At 41.4% G+C, this 21,364-nt stretch overlaps 1 protein-coding gene across 1 annotated transcript in view; it reads right to left on the bottom strand.

Moving 5' to 3' along the window:
- The window catches only part of DNAAF8 (dynein axonemal assembly factor 8), an 816,395-nt gene that overhangs the window by 456,118 nt on the left and 338,913 nt on the right, over window positions 1-21,364 (bottom strand). The window contains exon 16 of the mRNA XM_085628378.1: window positions 13,349-13,443. Within this exon, the coding sequence (XP_085484504.1) occupies window positions 13,349-13,443 (95 nt within the window). The remainder of the gene's footprint in view (window positions 1-13,348; window positions 13,444-21,364) is intronic.

The following is a 21,364-nucleotide window of genomic DNA, read 5'->3' as shown; positions in this document are numbered from 1 at the left end:
CTGCCAGACTGATTCGAATGCACAGCTGCAAAGTAATACTGGCATTCCTTACAGAGTACATATTGGAATGTAATTAACAGAGCGGGCTATGGCACGGCTGGTGTTATACTGACTACTGAAACTAGGCAAGCACTATCGGGCATCCAACAGTGGTCTACCATGTTGCAAATGCAGGACGTAAATTCCCCAGTTGCCAGGAAAGCGGGAGCACTAAACCAGCAAAATTAAATTTTGCTTGGGGCTTTTAAAAAGGAGGCACCAGGCATGTCTGCAAGATCTGAGAGAGCCTTGAAGGTATATCTGTGACTATACCTTGGTAGAAAGTAGATTTTGGTGTCTCTGTGCCCCCCCTTTCCGTCTTGTACTTCCGGACTGCTCCTTAATTCTCCATCTATCCCCTAGCGCCGTTCCAGAAGGCAGGGAAAGAGAGAGAGGGGGGAGTGGGGGGAGGGGGGTGGTGAGGGGGTATCAGGGGTACTCACAGTAGAAGGGGCGCTGGCTGACGAACTATGTGTGAGGGGGAGACTGTAGGGCCGTTCTGCGTCCTCCTGGAGAGCTGGGGTGAGAGAATTATTAATAGCTCCTTCTTAGCAGGTGACACTGGCAATAAAATGGAGGCCCACATCTCAGAGGTTGATTGGGTTAGCTCCTTTGAGGGTATATTCCAGTCTGAGCCATCTACTCGGGAAGGACAGGACAGTGTGGATGGTATATCCAAGGTTATATTTGCAGCAAAAGAAGTCAGAGCAGGTATCCTCGGACTGTCCAAAAAAATAGGCCCCAAGTCCAGACGGGATCCTGCCCGATTTTATATTGCAAATGTGGATACCTGGATGCCTGTACTCACTGCAGTTGTAAATGCAGCGGTCAAGGCGGGCTGCCCAGACTCATGGGCCTTATCAACGATTGTACCTGTTTTTAAAGAGGGGGACCGTGATAGTACTCTCTGTTCTAGAACCATTTCCCTTTTGGATTCTGTGTTAAAGGTGGTGGGTCGAATGGTTTTAAATTGTCTAGTAACTTGGGCTGGCGAGAATAACATCGTAGCTGAGGTACAAAATGTCTTCCGCCCAGGTTGTTTGACAGCGGACAAATATTAAAATTTATATATAGTCCTGAACAAGTACACCGTGGCTCGTACTGGTTCCATCCATCTAGCATTTATGGACTTTTCCTCGGCCTTTGACCGTGTAAACAGATCCAAGTTATGGCAGATGATGCTCTCTATGGGCATAGACAGGGACATCGTCTTGTTTTTAAGGGACCTTCACAGAGAATGAAACGCAGTAGTCCGGTATTCGAAAGATCATAAGGTGTCCCGCAAATTCTCCATTAGGAGAGGGGTGCATCCTGGCATCGTTCCGTTTTAACTTGTACATTAACTCTTTGGATAATGTCCTTTTAAATATAAAAGCTGATTGCCCCCAGGTAGGCAAGCATAGTTTGCCGGTCCTCCTGTACGCAGACGACGCCGTCCTTATGGCGAGGACAGCCAGGGGTCTACAGCTCTTGTTGAACTCTTTTGTACATTTTATGGAGGACTTTGATCTATAGGTCAATCAGAGCAAATCGTATGTAATGCAGATGGAACCTCGTTCAGCTAAGCATTACACTTTTAAGATAGGAACCACATCAATTCCTAAGACCAATGTCTTTTCATATCTAAAAGTTGTATTTGATGAAGCCCTGGGTTGGGCCCTCTTGATCAGCCGCAAGAAAGGCGACCTGGCCAGAGCGACCACTGCTGTTTTTTAACTTTGCCTCGTGATTGGGTGGCAAACCGATGGGGGTCTTACTGCAGATTTACAGAGCCAAATGCCCCTCCAAGGTTATTTATGGGAGTGAGATATGGGGTTACACTGAGCAGGATGCACTGCAAATTGCTGAAAATATTTTTTTGAGACAGTTATCTGTCCCGCAGTGCATCCCGTCATACATCCTGCATGAAGAATTGGGAATGGCCTTCCTCTCAGACGAGTTGGCTTATCGGCCCCTAGCCATGTGGATGAAGACATGGATTATGAAAGAAAACTCCCTTAGAAAGGATATTCTAAGGGATTGTCTTTCTTTAGACCACATGAACCGCATTGGGTGGATAAAACACGTCAGACATGTCTTGGCACTCTAGGAAGGGGAGACTTATTTGACAACCCACAAACAATCTGTAGGAGGGATTTACCCTGGCTGAAAAAGTGTTTTTTTAGAACGTGCAGCTGGGAAAGAGAGGAAGTAGAGTTGAAAAAGCCAAGTGTGCGTAGGTACATCTTGTTGAAAACTGTGTCACCCAATGAACAATATCTCCGATGGGTCAAAAGCAACCATGATCGTTTTGTATTGACTAGATTTCGGCTTGACCTCTTCCACTACCTTTTGGCCCAACCACATGGTGCACATAGAGGCCAGTGTCTCATACCCTGTGGCTGCGACGGACAGTCTCCACAGGATATGATGCCCTTTTTAATGTTTTGTAGCTTTTATGAGGTTCCTAGAATGTCTTTTATCGTTCCTATTCTTAAGAAAGTTTGATTTAAGCAGGTTAGACCAGCTTTTATTTTTTTACAATTGCTGTCTTGTGATTCAGTATTGTATACGCTTAGAGCCAGATGTATGACGCGCTAAATAGCGCTTCACAAATTGTGAGTTTATTGCAACTCGCAATTTGCGAAGCGCTATTAAACATGTACAACAGTGTTATTACACTGTTTAGCGATTCCCAATGGGGTCGCAAATAGAGAGGCTCATGAATATTAATGAGCATCTTGCAATTTGCGACCCCATTGGGAATGGCAGGCCCTCCCAGGTATGGTGGCCTGCTGGGCGTAGCAGACCACCATGTCTGGGACTGCTTTTAAATGAAGTAGTTTTTTTTTCCAAATGCAGCCCGTTTTCCTTAAAGGAAAACGGGATGCATTTCAAAAAAAAAAAATTTACGTTTTAATTTCTTTTTTTAAGGACAGGCTGTGGTCCCTGGGACCACTGCCTGCCCTTAAAAAATGTTTTCCACTGCGTTTGCAAAGGGGAAGGGGTCCCCTGGGGACCCCTTCTCTTTTGTGACCCCATTACCACTCTCTTGAAGAGGGTGGTAATTTGCGAGAGTTTTGCGCACACAAATGCGGCCGCAAAACCTTTGTACATGGGGTTGAGCTCGCTATTAGGAAGGGAACGCCCCCTTAGCAAGTTCGCTGCACTTGTGGAAGGTTATATATGTAGTACAGGAGGATGTGTTTGAAAAGAGGTAAGGCTGTGTTGGGAGTAAGTCCAAGAATTTATATCCAGTTTACTGTAAGAAGAGAATGATTCTGATTAACACTTTTCAGTGGGCTTAGAAACGGCTTCAAGTTTTTTCCATAACGGTCTACGGATTATCTCAGTAGTTATCTTCAGTACACAAATCTTTTAAGAGACCATTAGGATTGTCCCCATCAACTGCCTTGAGAAGGACTTCTCAGCCTGATGGTGTCAAGGATCTCATTACATCTTGGGGAGTCCCAGTTCCTTCAAGAGAGTCATTAGTCTGCATAGAAAATCATAGTCCGCTGGTACTGCGACGAGCTTTCAGGATGGAATGCCTGGACCAGCTGATATGTGGGAACAAATTTCTCTCTCTCTATGGCTCATAGAGGGAAAGTTATGACCAACACTTCGAAAACCATATAAACCTTAAAGGTTCAGCACATAATCAGGTTTGATATTTCTTCAGGACACGAGTATGTACAGGTTTCTCCAGAAGAGGAGCATCATTCGGTCTGTTTCTTCTTGTAGCAGATTAGTCAGCAAAAAGCAAAAGCTCTTACTACTGCGGGGACACGCGGATCGGCGGTTATATTATTACTGTTTGGTTACAACGTATCATGGTTGCGCCGCTTGGGTCAAGATAAAGGGAACTTTGTTATTAGGACATTTTCGACTAACTCAATGTGTGTAAGGTGACTATATATATGCAGCAGGACCACAAATGAAGATCTTTTTAATAGTTGCTTAACACATAGAATGTGGTCATTTCGGTTTGATTTTAAAACGTACTATTAACATCCATAAGCACGTTATCTACTTATTCTAGGGTTTCGTGGGGTGTACCATCACCCAGACTGGGGTTCCCTTATAGACCACATCCTGTTTTAATGGATATTAGCTGCTATCAATTTGTGACGCATAGATTCCTACAGGATTGTCTTGAAAAAGTCTTAGCAAAAGACGAAACACGTATCGGCTATTGTGTGCTGGGAATATTTTACAAAAAAAAGAATATTTTCGACAATAAGAATAAAAGAATACTGAACTGCATGAGAAATGACTTCCCTGGATCTTTGTTTTGGATCTATGTTGTTGTGTCTTGTCCACCCTTAAAATTGTGATTTGACTATATGTTTCCATTAATTTGATCTCAATTGTTTATAGATCATATAGATTATAGATCAGTAATATACGTAATGGTGTGCTGCAAGAACCCCAATTTGTTTAGATTAGTCAGCAAATCCACCCAAACACCATATGAAAAAGTTAGTTACCTAGGGTAACAATGTTTCTGGTGGATACATAATCTTGAGGAATCTGCAGGAAGATTATAGCCACCAAAATATATTTCTACCAGTGGTAAATAACTTTTTCTTCTGATGGATAAGTATTCCTGCTGATTCCTCATTTTATGAAAGGATCCCAAAGCAATACTTCCTCTAGAGGTTTGATTGAGTAGTGCCGGTTAACCAAGGAAGTCGTGTAACACAGCTTAGGCAAAATGCCTTGCATTGCATGCATGAGACATGAGGCAGTATTGCTTGGCAAAAATATGTAAGGATGATCAAGTAGTCGTTGATAGGTGTCGGCAACCGGGATACCTCTGAAGAAAGCTGTGGAGGATGCCCTGGTCTTAATGGAAGGGTCATGAATGCCCTCTGGAGGATATTTCTTGACTAAGGCATAGAAGACCGTAATACAAAGAAGGACCTCACAAGAAATATTGAATCTGGTCACTGCCTTGCTCTTCTTAGCTTTGGTGGAGGTCACAAAGAACTGGTAATCTACTTTGTCCTGTCGCATTTGTTTGATGTAGCATGATACTGCATGTCTAAAATCCTGTCTATTCAGTTATTCCTTCTCCTTGGCTGGGTGTGGAGTAGGAAAGCAAGATTGAAGTGATAAAGACTTCCTCACATGAAATGCAGAAACCACCTTAGGTGAAAAGGATGGGCAGAAGCAGAGGACTGACTTATCTGGCTAGCCCTTAACTAAAGACACCACTACTGATGCTGTGCAAGGGACAGTGAAAATAGCACAATGTCGTACAGATGAGATTCAAAGGTGTTGATGCCTTCCAATTCACACCACTGGATTAACTTGTTTCAGCAACCTGCATAGCAGGCTTCCTAGCAACCAAGGTGATGTATGAGACCTCTTCGGGCAGGCACCACTCAATCACCATGTGTTCAGCTGCAGTATCAGGGTTGGATAGCCTGACAATCTTATTGCAAGAGCAAGTCTGCCTTGCAGAGGAAAGGAAGAGGCAGCTGAGTGCGCAGTGCCAACAGACTGGCATATCAAATCATCCACACCCCCAAATCGGTGGTAATTAGTATTAGCTGTGGTAAATCTTCCCACACTTTCTGTAGAGCTTTCAAAAGAAGCAGAACTGGCAGAAAAGCTTAAAGGATGCCCTGAGACCAGATGGACCTGAAGTCATTCTCTGAGGAACCATTTGGGGGGAAAGTGTATAGCACAAAATTGAAGACAAACACTATCTGTCCTGGGTTGTAGCAAAGAGTTCAAATAATGTAAACCCTAACCTGGAGAAGATTACCTCTACCACTTCAAGCAGCAGCTCCCATTTGTGGCTCCCGTCGGAGAGGAGAATATTGGAACCCACTTACACAATGAGGAAGCCTACGACATGGACCAGTACCAAGAAGATTCCCCATTGCTGCATCCAATTCCACAAGTGATTCGCCTCCCAACATAGAGTCCACACACCACACTGTCTTATGATATAATGGATTCATAACAGTGTGGTCGGAAATAATCGGAATGATGCTCCCGGGGATGGAAGAGAAAAAGTCTGCACAGCAAGACACACTGGCCTGCAGCTTGAGCACCTTTATGTGCAGGTACTGCTCTAACATGGACTAAAGAGATAGATAGATAGATAGATAGATAGATAGATAGATAGATAGATAGATAGATAGATAGATAGATAGATAGATAGATAGATAGATAGATAGATAGATAGATAGATAGATAGATAGATAGATAGATAGATAGATAGATAGATAGATAGATAGATAGATAGATAGATAGATAGATAGATAGATAGATAGATAGATAGATAGATAGATAATCTGGAGCACATCGGTTGGCACCTAATACACTCTTGTATCATGTGGTCCAGAGGCAGAGTTGCAGCTGGAGCAGTCTGGTGCTACCTGGCAGTGCTAGTTATTCTGAGCTAGGAAAACGATTCGCAGGCAAGTTTGAAGCCAGAAGGAGCATACATAAGATGTGTCCTATGTATGTGAGAAGATGTATCTACTAGAAATTGTGCACTCTGCAATGTCAACAAAATATTTTGTGTATGCTCAGACTGCCTGATAGCAACAAATCTTTCTTTAAAACATTGTCAGGAGTGCTCCAATCGGATATTAGATGTGAGAGCTTTAGACGTTGTAACAAGATATATTTATCCGATACCGGAGTCCATTGTGATTTCTGGGCTGTAGAGAAACACAAGGATGGCTTCATGTCTAAACTTTCATACGAGACATACATTCTGTGTGTTATGATGTATAAAATAGTATACGGTAAAGTCTAAAGGCATTTGACTTATTAATCTAAGAAGAGAGGCCTCTTTCTCCATTAACGTCCCACACCCATACATGAGCAGCAAAAGCATTTTTGCAGGTACCAAACTGAATCACATTCTACAAGCCACATGCTTTTCCGGATATTCCTTTTATAAGGAGTCATATTTTAAACAGATTGACCAGCAGACCCTGCAGGTGCTTTTAACAAGAATAATACAGACCTCATGCCTTGTGGCAGTATAACAACTTTCAACATAAACTAAGGTCGCAATTATACTATAGGTCTTCTAGGACCGAAGCAAAATCTCACTGACCATGTCCCAACAGGCCTGGATAAATTAGCCCAATTAGCAGATTGCACTAACTTATACCAGTGCTAGGCTAGCTGAGTAGAACATGTGCTTTCCAAATGCCTTAATCCTCTTAAACTCCTTATCCGAAGGAGTTGTGGGCAATAAAATGGAGTTCACCTTACTGACTGAAGTCTGAACAATCATATTCCCTGGAACAGAGAAAATCAGAATTGCCAGAAGGCAATCTGTGATGTCTGGCCACATAACTATTCACCAGTAGGAAAGAATCAGGCTCAGACTAGGTGTCCATTAAGATATGAGTGAGGGTCTCAATGAAGGGGAGCAGGGGCTCAGATGTAGCTGTCTAGGAGTAGTATTTCCCTAAGAACGTTGGTCTTTATCTCAATAGTGGCCAGTTGTAAGTCCAAAACCTCAACCTGTAGGACTATCACTGCAAATGATACACTCTAAATGTCGGGGGTCCCAATGGCAAATTCAACCTTGTATCAGGGTAAGTATCAAGCCAACTGATGAGGACCGCTTCAATAGCTGGTGCATATGGCACATTTTAGACTTTTGTTTTCCTGGAAGACTTAATGAGGGAACAGAACTTTGGGAGGTAATAACTGCGGGACTTCGAGCAGGACCTAGGTTTCGTGATCAGAGCCCAAGCACCATAGAGATACATTGTGTGGATCCCTGACAGATATCTGTTTCTTAGAGTTGTGGCTCACCTTCCCTTGCAGACTTACTGTGACAAATTTTGGAGTCATTGGAATACTGACAAAGATGGAGTTAACTAAACCTAATTTAAGGACATCGACATTTGAGAGATCATTGCTGTTAAATGCCGAGTATTGTACACACATGAGAAAGTAGATCCCCATGTTCTCGGGGGAGAAAATGGAGAGCACATCAATTGAGGTGGTATGGGACGACGTGAAGCCGGGCATTAGGGGGGAACATTGTGGTTTTCTCTAAATCTTAACAAATGTGCCAAGCGGCTAATGAAGACTCAACGGGATAATCTAGGAATGGCAGAGGGGAAGCTGGTAAGGGCAATTCATGAGGGTCGGGATCCGGAGATAGAGAGACGACGGTTGGCGATTGCTAAGGCCGCCCTCACTGATATACTAACGGATAAGGCAATGAGTAAAGCAATAACCCAAAGACACAGTGTATGAGCTTAGTGAACAGATTGGTCACCATTTGGCAGTCCGTACAAGACAAAAAGTAACATCAAATATAATTTGGGAAATTAGTGATCCTGGCATAGGATCAATCACCAACCCAGATCTAATTAGGGATGCTTTTAAGAGGTCTTATCAGACCCTATACACGGCTGATATCGGGATTGATCAGAGTGACATCAAAGTATATCTAGATTCAGCTCCATACTTAAAATTCATAGAAGAAGACCAGGATAGTTTAGACAGCCCGCAGCAATGGGAAGAGGTATTACTGACCATCAACAGCTTAGCAAGAGGGAACGCAGCCGGTACAGAAGGCATCCCGACTGAATTCTATGTCACCTTTTCCTGCCAGTTAAGAGGAATCATTAACAAACTGTTCATATTTTTTATGGTGGGCGACCCACTGGATCATGGGCTATGGCAAAATATGTGTTTAAAAAAAAAAAAGAACAAATCCCCCTTGCAACTGGGTTCATACCGTCCGATCACCCTTATAAATGGTGATTCGAAAATGTATTCAAAACTGCTGGCTAGTCGACTTGCACCATTAATTCATAAAGTTGTCTCGGTACGCCAACATGGGTTTGTCCCTGGGAGATCTACAATAGTTTACTTTCAGAGAGTATTTGCATTGTTTGATATTAAAAATGTTGCAAGAAACCCTATGGCTCTCATTTTGTTTGCTGCAGAGAAAGCCTTCGATAGGGTCTCCTGGAAATATCTTTGGACCGCAATGGCTAGGATTGGTATTAGAGATGGTTTTATCTGAGCAGTCCAAAAATTATATGTTGAACCATCGGTGGCTGTAATGGTGAACGGTATACTCTCAGTATTTTTTTTTAATCTCCCGTGGAACTAGGCAGGGTTTCTCCTGCTCCCTTCTTTTATTTGCGATTCTTATTCATCCTTTTATTCGCAGACTACAGAATAATGCACATATACCTGCAATAGGGTCACAGAATTGGGCAACTAAGAGCTTGGCCTATGCAGATGATATTGCCTTGGTTACAGCAGATCCAAATTTAGCCATAATGGTAATTGAAGAGGAGGCCGAACGATTCGGGCTTATCTACGGATATGCTCTCAACCAAGACAAGACGTAGATATTTCTTAATTATAAGGTTAGGATGCTAGATGAACGGGTGGCCGAAAAGGCCACATATCTTGGTATCAGTATATCCTCTAGATTACATAATGTGGTTAAAGATAATATGGAGCCTCTCATTAAGAGTATTAAAAAAGATCTTGCATGGTTAAATAACTTGCACTTGTCTATAGGCGGTAGGTGTAACGTAATAAAAATACTATTTTACCCCAAAACTCTATATCTTTTTAGGGCTATTTGTTTAGAATTCACGCCTCAATGGATCAAAGCAATGGAAAGTATATTTTCCCGGTTTATATGGGCATATGCGCAACCTCATAGAGCCCTTAGGTTTCTTACCTTACCTAGGGACAAGGGGGGTTTAGTTCTTCCGAACTTAAAATTATACTATTGGGCTGTTACATTGATCTATAGCCAAGAGCTGCTCAGGACAAATACAGATAATACCCGAACTGATAAAATCCCCTCCCCATATGAACTTATGTTGGGGAGTGAGACCGGAGGATGTTTCTGACGCCAAATACATGACAGCTACTATAAAAAAGTTTGTTTTAAAACTCTTTAGTGTTTTTAAAATATGGTGTGCTATCCGCAGAACCTGGGAATTGGCAGATTATCCTTTTATACACCGATAGCTAATAATTATAATCTTTCAAAGGTGTTCAGAGATCTTTCCATGGGGAAGTGGATCAGGGCAGGAATCGATCAGATTGGTTGCTTCTTCTCCCCCTCAGGACTTTGGTCCTTTCAAGAGCTGAAAAGAGAATATACTCTAGTCTGGAGACATTTTTTTAAGTTTCTCCAGGTCAGAGATTTTCTTTTACGAAAAGGAGGTGGACTGGCTAAGTTTGAAAGAGTGGATACTATTGAAAGAATTGTTAAAGACAAAGTAGGTTCCATAGGGGAGGCAAAAAGGGGCAGCTGAAAGTGGGGGTCTCGGATGGGACTTTTTTGTACGCATACGAACTGTTGCAATCCATCTTAATGTCCACCAGGCTACAAGCACAGTTTTATAAGACATGTTTCTTCTTGTATTATACGCCAGACAGGATAGCAAAATGGAGGAATGGGAAGGGAACATTTTGTCAACGTTGTGCACTTTATAATGCTGACAGCATTCACGTCTTTGCGTCATGTAATGTTTTGCAAAATACAATTAAGGATATAGCGGGTTTTTTATCGGAAGTATTACAAAATGAAATATTATTGTCAAATGATGTAATTTTGTTGGGGGGCTCAGAAACAATCTTTTAGGGGTAGGACATAAATTGATTTTTATATCTATGGCAGTTTTTAGGATATGTATTGCTTTCACCTGGCTGGATCCCAAAGCACCAGTTTTCCAGCAATGGTTATCCAGGTTATTAGCAATATATAGTCTGGAAATGGCTCTATATATTAACGAAAAGGGAGGCGTTTACACCAAAAGGATATGAAAATCTGGAATCCCTTGAGCACATGGATTCAAGATCAAAATGGGATATGAGGATGATGGACTATATGCATTTATTATCACTTTTGGTTTGCTCTGGTGAAGATTGATTTTTTATATAGTATAAGATGTAGTTTGCACATGTCCCTTTAGGATTTTATGGTCAGTATATCGGCTGCACTATATTAAGGATGTATTATATTGTCATGTTTTCTGGAGGGTTTTCCTTGTGTATTTCTGAAATGATGTAATGTGCTACACCTGATTGATTTTGTTAGGTGGAAGTTCTTACCTGTCTGAGGCGGGGGTGGGGGAGGGTGGGATTTTGGGGGGGGGGGGGCTGTTTGGTGTGTTAAAATAAAATGAATAAAGATTGTTTAAAAAAAAAGGAAAACTGACAAAGTTGGGAGCAGAGCTAGAGAACTGCGTCGAAGGATGTGGAAAGAAACGCACTAAACTCAGCACGCAGGGTGGAACTTATATGTGGCTCCACAATGTCCCTTCCGGGCATTGAAGCCACCACAAAGCCATACAGCACCACATACAGACATGTAGATAGACAGTTTCCAGACTGGACTATGGAAATGCGTTGCATATAGGCCTTCCTCAAAAGCATATCAATAAACTTCAAGTAGTACTTAACGACGCAGCTAAGTTGATTTTTAGGCTGCCCAGACGGGACTTGCCTCCCCCTTGCTGTGCAAACTCCACTGGCTCCCCATCAAGCAGAGAGTAAAATTTAAAGGCCTCTGCATTGCCCATAAAGCAATCTATGGCAAAGCCCCGACCTACATTAAGGAACGCTTGAAGAACTATGCTCCGGGACGTACACTGTGGTTTTCTGAAGCCTGCTACCTGGCCACCCCCAGACGCAACACTACATCTAAAGTGGGTAGAGCCTTTTCCGTAATGCTCCCTCACCTCTGGAACCAGCTGCCCAACCACCTGCGTAAAGAACCGTCTCTTCTCCCATTCAGGAAACAACTCAAAATGCTCCTGTTTAGGGAAGTACTGGACACTGTCTAAACTCACCACACTGTGGGGCTTTCTTCTGCCCACGACCTCTGGCTACTCCTCTGAAATCGCTTAGAGACCCGTCGGTGATTAGCGCTATATAAAAATCAATTACAATTACAATTGCAATAGCATTGCAAAAAAAACCTCCAGATCCAGTCTGGCACCTGGGAATAGTGAAAATGTGAGGTTTCTGTGGTGAGAAGCATCCATCAGAAATAAAGATCTACATTTCTACCAAGGGCCTCTATAAAAAGTAGCTTCATGCAAAGCAGTGTTAGTGGCAATAGAAGAGAAGTAAACCAATAGATGTACAATAGAAGACTCTCAGGGTCATTCAATCTGGTGGATGGCCCGCTGACTTACCTGGTCAGCATTGGCTATGACATCTCTCCCATGGCAGAGTTCTACCTGCCAAATTTAGAGATGCCATATCAGGAATCTCTGTCCTTCAATGGAGCTGCCACTGAGGTGGCTCCACTGAAGGCAGTGACTGTTTACTAAACAGAGGCCACTTTTGAAGCGTCCACTGGATAAAGTATTTTCTTTTGCAGTTGTTCATGTTCATGCAGGAGTTTGTTCTTACAGAACAAAGTAACAATTGCTTTACATACAGGGAGCTGTATCCTAAACTGGGGGGGGGGGGGGGGGGGTATATCATGAGGTCAACTGTTTATGCAGCACACCCAACTGAACCTCTGCCAGTGTAAAACCAGAGCCTCCCCAACTCTAAATAGTGCAAGGAAACTGAATTTGCCTGAGGAGGAGCACCACTGGTTTATGGCGACTCTCCCTTGCTGGCAATCCAAAATGACCCTAACCTTTTAATAGAATTGCAAAGTTTGTCTTCTTTAGTATTATAAGATTGTTATTCTTCACCAGTCCAAGGAACCGGATCTGTGTGGGCAGAATATGCTGTCCCAAAATGCCACATAAAATGCAGCTAAATATCTGTGCATGGACTACCTATTTCAGTTGGAGTCCAGTCTTCATGTCAATTTTGTCCTTGACCTTTTTACAGTGATCACCTTAAGACGGATGTTGGGAATCATCTTTCTGCTATCATTTAACTTTGCCTTTCTTTAAGAAGCAACTTTTAAGTTTGGTGAATGTGGGGAGTCAATTTACAATGCCTGTCAAATCTTTGGCCTTGCGGGGATTCCACATAATAAGAAATCAGGGGGATAACAATCAAAAGTCTTTTGCCTCAGTACAGGCATTGTATGTAAGAGTTCTAACCAGAAATTAAACTCCAAGCTCATTCGGTAATTGGTCCATCTGCAGGGATCATCTGAAAAGGATAACTACATGATCATGTAAGCTGAAACATCATACCGGAGGCATCTCTGCTAGTGAGGAAGAAAACGTGGTTTTCCATTTGTTAGCATCACTGCCCAAACTGTCAATCAATAATATGTAATTGAAAGGGGCTGATATCTCAAGCACACTGAACACAAACAAGTACTCTAAGAATTAAAGGTATTCAAACATACAATGAGGTATAGTCTAACATTAGTTACCTTTTGTGGTAGATATGAGAGTTGCTGAAGGTCTAGACATGGTCACACTTTTTAGGTAGCCCTCTCCAGCATCAGGATTAGATTGACAATGAGAGCTAGAAGGACAAGAAATGGATTCGTGTTACTTACAGCATACAGTTTCCACTTTTAGTTCTAAGAACATGAGACCACACTCAACCTGTGTACAAATTTTATTGAACCGTAGATGGTGAGTAAGATGAAGGGGTGTTACTTTTCTTGTTCAGTGAAGACACGCTTAGAAAAAAATGAAATTTTGGCCCTATTCCTGTTCAAATAAATTACAATTACCTCTGGGTTTCAGTTGGAATTACCAGTGAAACTGAAACCATGGTTTACTAGTAATTACAATTACATGCTGAAATTACCAGCAGGATCGAGATCAGGCTTCAGTTGTAATCACAATTACCAACCGAGTTGAGACAATGGTTCAGTTGTATTTACAATTACCTGTAAAGCTGAAACCAGGGTTAATCTGTAATTACAATTACCTGTAGAGCTGAAACCAGAGTTAATCTTTAATTACAATTACCTGTAGAGCTGAAACCATGGTTACGTTTTTGAATTGGGATCATGGTTCAGTTGCAATTCCAATTACCCGAAGAACTGAAATCAGGGCTCAGTTGTAATTAGAACTTCCAGTTGAATTCAAACACGGTTTAATTTTATATGGAAGTTACCTTTATGAGGAATGACCCACAAATAAAAGTAGCAGCAACACTACCATTACCAAAACATGTCAGCTCTCACAACGGAACCTGGTAATGACATAAATACAAATGACCACATTTCAAGAAAAAGGAACTATGTAGGATGGTTTCTGAATACCATCAAATAAAAGACAGAATCCTTCAGCTTCCTTTGAAATGCTGTGAAGGTAAAAAAACAAAGTACTTCTCAGACCTTCTTGCATTTAACTTACTGGTACGACTTCCTTACTCCAGCCATGATCAAATGTTGCACATCCCCAATTGGCGCCTAAGGAAATCTGGAGGCAAATTACTTAGGGAGTAGGAGCCGAGTTATGCAATTCACTTCCAAAAAACCTTAGGCTAATTTCAGATTTTCAAACCTTTAAATCAAGGCGTCAGCTGCATCTGCTGCTGCAACTTTTATGTGGGCGAATATTAACAATGGGACCAATGTCCCTGTGTTTTTGTTTTTTTCATGGAAATTCTTCAGCGTTTTTCTGTTAATATATTTGAACAACTATTTTAGCTGATTTTGTCACTTTTCTTATTTTAATGGAATGGTTTATGGTGTATGATTTCTGTCCTGTGTCTGGTAGCTAGGTTCTCTGGCATTGCTGCATATTGTAAATAAAACTAAAGAAAACTAAGCATCTCACTTTGTCAAAGTAGATGGATTCTCATTTGAGTCATCAACTCTGGATAAGTCTTTTTATGCACACCTTATATTGTGCCTTTAAAGTCTGTTCCTAGGTCAACATGGGGCAACTGCATGGACGTGTGATGGTATTTACCAACCATACACATCAAAGCTTGAAAATATATGGTTGGACTAATTTCTATATTCTCTTCAGTCTAATGCTCATGCAGGTTCACACCACCTTCCCCCAAGCCAAACATGCCCCCAAGAGAACTGAGGGTAAATATCTCCCATTACCAGAATGAACATGGGCTGTTTGTGCCTTATCAGAACCAGCATGTTGGATCCAACATATAATGCTACCAAATGCTGACCCACATCCTCAGTGTTTAGCAAATGCATGCATTGATATTCAGCTGACTAATTAACAGACTTGTAAATCTTCAGTAGGGCGTAAGACTGACAAAGCAGAAGGAGTATGAACAACCTACCAAGGTCAATGCATGATGTAGAAATCTGGAACTGGGAGACTGAACATATCCTTATAATATCTATATATGGACTTGGTGTCACTCGAACACAGTTGTAGGATGCGGCCTGTACACACTCCAGATAGCAGAGACATCCATTGCCTATTATTGTCAGGTCTCGCAACGAGCCCTGTCCTGTTTTGCGCGGATCGGCGCTGAAACTGCTCAAAAGACTTCAAGTCCCAAGAGCACTGGCGGCGGCGCGGCACGCACGCAGAGCAGTGGAAGGCATATGAGCGCACTTCCGCCCCTGTGGCGTTGCCGAGTATTCTACATCCGGAACACGAAGAGGCTGCTTTGAGGGCATAGGTGCTTTTCTCTCTTGGTCCTTACTCTCTGCATGGAGCCCAGCAGCTGGCGCCTCGGAGCAGAGCCGCCTTCTGGAACTGCCGTTTGAGGAGCTCCACTGTCAGAGCCTCGGTGAGGGAACCAGTACCCCAAAGATCAGGGTTGTACCACGATCATGGTAGTGGTCGATTACCTTACTAAGCTGGGGCATTTTATCGCCTGTCACCAAATACCCACAGCAGGTCAACTAGCAAGATTATTATTGCTCCATGTAGTCAGGCTGCATGGCCTCCCAAGAAAAATCGTGTCCGACAGGGGCACACAATTCACTGCACAGTTTTGGAAGGTGTGGTGTTCTGCTCTAAAGCTCATGGTGGCTCTTTCTACAAGCTTTCATCCTCAAACAGATGGGCAGACCGAAAGAGTCAACCAAACACTTAAGCAGTATTTGCGCTGTTATGTTGATTCCAATACGGAGGCATGGGTGGATCACTTATGGTTAGCAGAAGTGGCTTATAACAGCGCCAAACACAGTTCCACTAAAACCGCTCCCTTCTACAACATGTATGGGTTTCATCCCAGGTTTCTTCCCTTTATGCATCTTTGTGCAGAGGTTAACTTACCAGAAGTTAACAACAGAGTTACTCACATTCAGGAGACATTAAAGGAAACACAAAAACAGTTACAAATAGCACAAGAAAGATACAAACGAGGGGCAGACAAACATCGTAGAGTAGGCCCTGCTTACAAGATAGGGGATGTAGTGTGGTTGTCCATCAGGAATATCCAGTTCAAAAGAAACCTAATAGACCATACCCTTAAGGAAATACCGTTAAAAACTTGAGGCTTTGAGTTTTTTCTCTAACTTGTTTTTTCTTTATTGTGTATCCAACTAGCAGGGGATTGTGGATGAGCCAAGTTTGATCTCATACAACCTCTGTGAAACGAGGCCTGGGGGGATTCTGGGTATGTGTCCCTACACATTTGGTAGATATGAAATATGTTACATATAGAGAGGAGAACACGCAAACCTTATGTACCTAAATAGTGTGTTATTTTCTTCTCTGTAGTGCCTCATTAATGTCCCTCATTGTAACTGGTTCTTGCTCTTAACGGCCTCCTGTTCTTGGAGAGGCACAAGTTGAGCTGGATCAACTAGGACAACACACGTCTTTCTTTTTCTTTACAAGTAGTTACTTCGTTGTACCACTATGCCCTTCTACGGGGGGAAGAACAGATGTTGTCAGTGGGTATTGATTGTGTGCTTTGTTTTTGTGTCGTTTCAGGTCTCCTTCCCTGCTGTCCCCTCCTTTTCCTTCCCTCGCCTGATCGCTTCACTGTTCTGCGCTATAACAGCACTGAGACTTGAAGCTATCGAGAGGTGGACCATTAATGAGCATCATTCCGATCCTGAGGAGTAGAGGAGCATGACAATTATAGACAGCCTTCCAACACTCATAGGTGGAGCATTTCATTTACCTATGATAAATTATTCTCTGCAGGCAATGGCAATACAAGGTCAGGCAGAGGAACCAACAATTCAAACAAAGAAGGGCTAATCAGCTTTTTGACTAAACAAAGTGCTTAAAGACCAGACATTTTAAAATCAACAGCATTGTACAGCACTCACCTAAAAAACAGTCAGTGTCCACATCATTAACACTTAAAAACATGCCCACGTAAACTCCCAAAAAGGAACGGATTCCCTACGAGAAAATATGCTGTCTGTGCACCCAAACTTTACAGACCAAAGCCCATCACTTCTAGATTTAGAAGTGACATCGAAATGAAAAAGAACTGCAGTAGAAAGACTAAATTCAAAAAGGTTGTGGCACATACAAAGGAAATGCCCATCGGTAAAGCCATGTACTTCAACAAGAACAGAAAGTAATTCCTAAATGACACAATGAAAATAAAACTTTAAACACCAATTACCCACATTTTGGAACAGATATTGAAGTATCACCTAATAAACACTTGAACATCACTACACAACTTGAACTTTTGTATTTTAAGCCACAGAGTGTGCACACTTCTATTTATTTTAAGTGATTTCACACACAATTTCCATTTCTTTTGGTCATCATGTGTGTGGTTAGACCATTAGTTCGAAGTCGTGGTTCTCATCCGTAAATGTTGCTATTATTATGTATTTAATCATTTGTCTCCTAAATAAGGCCTTTCAAGACTGAAATTCCTTTCACCTTACTTTTTATCTTGCTAATGACAGCTTTAGCAGTCTGGAAGACTCCAAGGCATCAATTATTTAAAAATTACAGTAACAAGTGTAAAAGGGACTTTGTGTTAGTCTCCTTGAGCCACTGGCTTTCATGTGTTATTTTAAGTTTTGTTAGTACTTTGATATCCATGAAAGACATAGCCTTTAGTGGATAGTTAGACTGCCCAATTGGTATTCATGTTTGGTTTTAGTGATGGAGTATCAATAAGACCTCTTGATAGACCACAGATGTGGCATGACATGCAGCTTATAAATGACACCGATTTTATGTATTTTCTTCAGTGTATTACTTTGCTGATACAACAACTTTTTAACAACAGATTTATGCATTTTTGTTTAGAAAGTGTGGGTTGTTTGGAAGCCTTGGCCTGTCATAAAGACACAGTACTATTCACTATCTGCCCTTGAGCATTTACTAGTTTTACTTTGCTGTCATGATTACACATTGTTGTAGTTACAGATTTTTTCTTCACAAACGTATGCTGTTTGTGCACATAGGATTGTGTACATATACTTTGAAAATACTAATCCTTCGTCAAATGCATCTACAAAGTAATTTTTTGTTTATACATCTTTAAGTTAACTATTTCTAATGCAAATTTCATCTTCTGACTCCTTTTGATAACACTCTTCTATGAGGGTACCGCTTCACTTTGCTAACGAGGTCTTTATATAAAAGGGGCCCTAATTCCATATTGATGTAGCTGAAGGTGATGCTTCTTAATCTGATTTTGTTTCAAAGACAACACACAAAAAGCAGCCTCATTATTATAAAAGTCTTCCTCTAAAGGAAACAGTCATAATGGTTTTGCCAATGCTTGCTTCTATAGATGTCTTTAATTTTCATTTCTTACAACGCTTCACAAGGGTCATGTAACGCCCCCCAATAGCAGTTAGAAGGCACACCCAATGATGCATATTTTCGTAGGAAAGTGGCTGATTTCTATGCTCCCTATAGGACATATATCAAAACTAGCCTAGCTATAAAGAAGGTACTGCTTCTTACTGAATCCATGGCTCTGTCTTTGATGTCTATGATGTTGCATTTCTTTATCTCGGAGGTTCAAATTGGTCAGCATAGCATCTCTATTATATAAGAAGTAGATTTATCAAATAAGCCTAGATTGGCCTAGAGTGAACCCTATCTCTGTGAGCCAAGATTATGAAGGATCTATAGTTTAAATATTTTGGTTAGGTCTGTAAGTTTCTTTGTCGGTAAGGTGAACATAAGCTGCAACCATAGGTAGGATAAGTTCTCTTCCCACATGGCAGTAAGTCAATGTGTACTGTTATCTACACTTTCATAACTTTGGATAGAAATTACTCTAATGTTTCTAAAAAGAAAAATGAAGAACACATCTAACAATACGAGATGAAGGCTGTCGCACAAATCTCAATTTGCAATATAATAATGTATTATTTACTGCTTATATCTAATTATGAGAAGAAACAAACAATTCCATACTGTGCACAATTTTAAGAAGTGGAGTAGGATGGGTTTGCTTTTACTAAGGCTTGGTGTTGGCTAGTCAGTCTGCCACTACCTTTATTCAACGATTTGCCTCGAAGGAAACCCCCAGTTACTTCAACCAAGTGGCCCTGTTGTCAAAAGGTTGCCCCCCTTTCCTCACCCGCATTATCCAAGAAGCAAACCAGCAACAGCGTTCACCACCAAGGGCAGCCAAGACAACTCTGCACCCGGCCCTACAAGCCAGGTACACCTTAACTGAATGTCGGACATTGGTCTTGGGACCCGCGTCACCTGAACACCCAGTGGTTTCCACTGAATTCGGCCTGCAAGTGACTGGCTGTCACAAGTTTGATTTCCCATTGACCACGATGTTTACATTTTGCAAGAGTGAAATGTACCGATTTCTTTTTCCTTTAAAAATCCATAACTCTGGTTATTCTCATCAGATTGTCTTCACTTTGGTGTGTAAAATTATATTAAATTATTTTTAGAAATGCGTGTCTGATTTCTTTTGAGTTGTCCCAATTACTAATCGTCCATCTTGATACTCTGAAATACTTAAAACATGTTCTTCTAGTAAAGACTGACTGCTCCGTGCCACAGTACCAGAACTGAGCTAGGGATTTATTAGTTTGACTCCAAAGGACCTATGTATGGGCTATTGTGAGATTATTACATAGTGAAGCCTAACCAGCCTCACTACATAATAATCCACTTTCGTACAACTATATTATCAAAAGTAGCACACTTAACGATCTGACACCAGAGGAGCAATGTGATTCCTTGAACTGAGGAGTAAATGTGGTTACAAATCCTTTCTTGGGGGTTACCAAACTTTAAGTACCTTCAACATCAGAGCTGGCTCCTCCCCCTTCAAAAGAGAGATCCATTGCTTGCCAATAATTTGCTAACTATGATACTTGTGCTGCAAATGTTTTCCACAATCTCATTGGTTGTTTGAAAAGAGATGGGGGGAGGCCCCACAAGGAATGTCACAGGGTGGGCACAACAGCCACAAAGTGTCTCATTGCCTTTATGGAACTTTATCGTATTAGCATTAAACTCTCTCAGTCAGTCATTTTACTGACAGTCTTTCATTCAAAGACAGGGAAGAGATGGAGAAAGTACAAGGATAGAAACTGAGGGTAAGGTGAGGCTGCCAGGAAACCGCTACAATATAAAGTTTAAAGATTATGGGTAAGTATGTATCCCATTAACTTGTGCATTGAAAGTGATGCCCAAAGTTGTTATACTCAACCATAGAAGTGCCATGCTCTGGATTATTGGTGTTGAACAATTTTATAAATTAAAATATATCAACAGAATATAACAAGTATTTGTTTTTTTGTTTTTTTAAACTTGTTTTTATTAATCAGTGCCTCCAGCTTATCCATAACAAGGACATGCAGGTACTTTTTTAACAGCTATAGCCTTTATACATTCAATGCTTTGAACATGACATCCCATTGTTTTGCTCGATCTCACTACCCGTGAGCCAAGTTACTCTAGTTTTTAGCAGCAGTACAATTTTTGTAAACGAAAGGACCTGTATCCTTAAACAATAACCATAATAGGGAATCTAGATCCCCCCCCTTATCCAACCCCCACCCCCTCCCTCCACCCTCGTGGCATAACAAGTATTTGATAAACTCTAGTTAACCACTTGCGGCATCTTGGTGCTGAATAACGTATGTTTATTGGTATTCATTTTACCAACCGTGGAAGAATTAAAGGCTGAAGAGATCAGGTGTAACCTGTGACCATGAGGCCAAACACAGATTTATGGAGTGGATGCTTTAGTCTACTAAAGCAGCAGACCCATTTTATATTGTGTAGTGTGGCATTACAGATTGTAATGGTGTTTATGCAGAGGAATTCCAGATTGTCTTGCTGTTTATCAAGTGGTCAGCATGCTGGTTATGAATTACGTTTTTGCTGTGTCACTTGTTGTACATGAATGTTACACATGTTTTTCCAACCTGAATTTAATGGACTTTCAATATGTTAATAACTTTGTCATTCTTTATGCATTACAGTTTGCCATTCTGTGCATAAAGGTTTACAGATTGCCATGTTGCTTATGAATGGGGATTTAAGATTGTCCTGCTGTCTATCACATAGTTGACAAACTGCTTGTGACA

This window comes from Triturus cristatus, chromosome 10 (genome assembly GCF_964204655.1).
Source record: "Triturus cristatus chromosome 10, aTriCri1.1, whole genome shotgun sequence".
Taxonomy (NCBI): Eukaryota; Metazoa; Chordata; class Amphibia; order Caudata; family Salamandridae; genus Triturus; species Triturus cristatus.
This window is presented reverse-complemented; position numbering and strand designations above follow the sequence as displayed.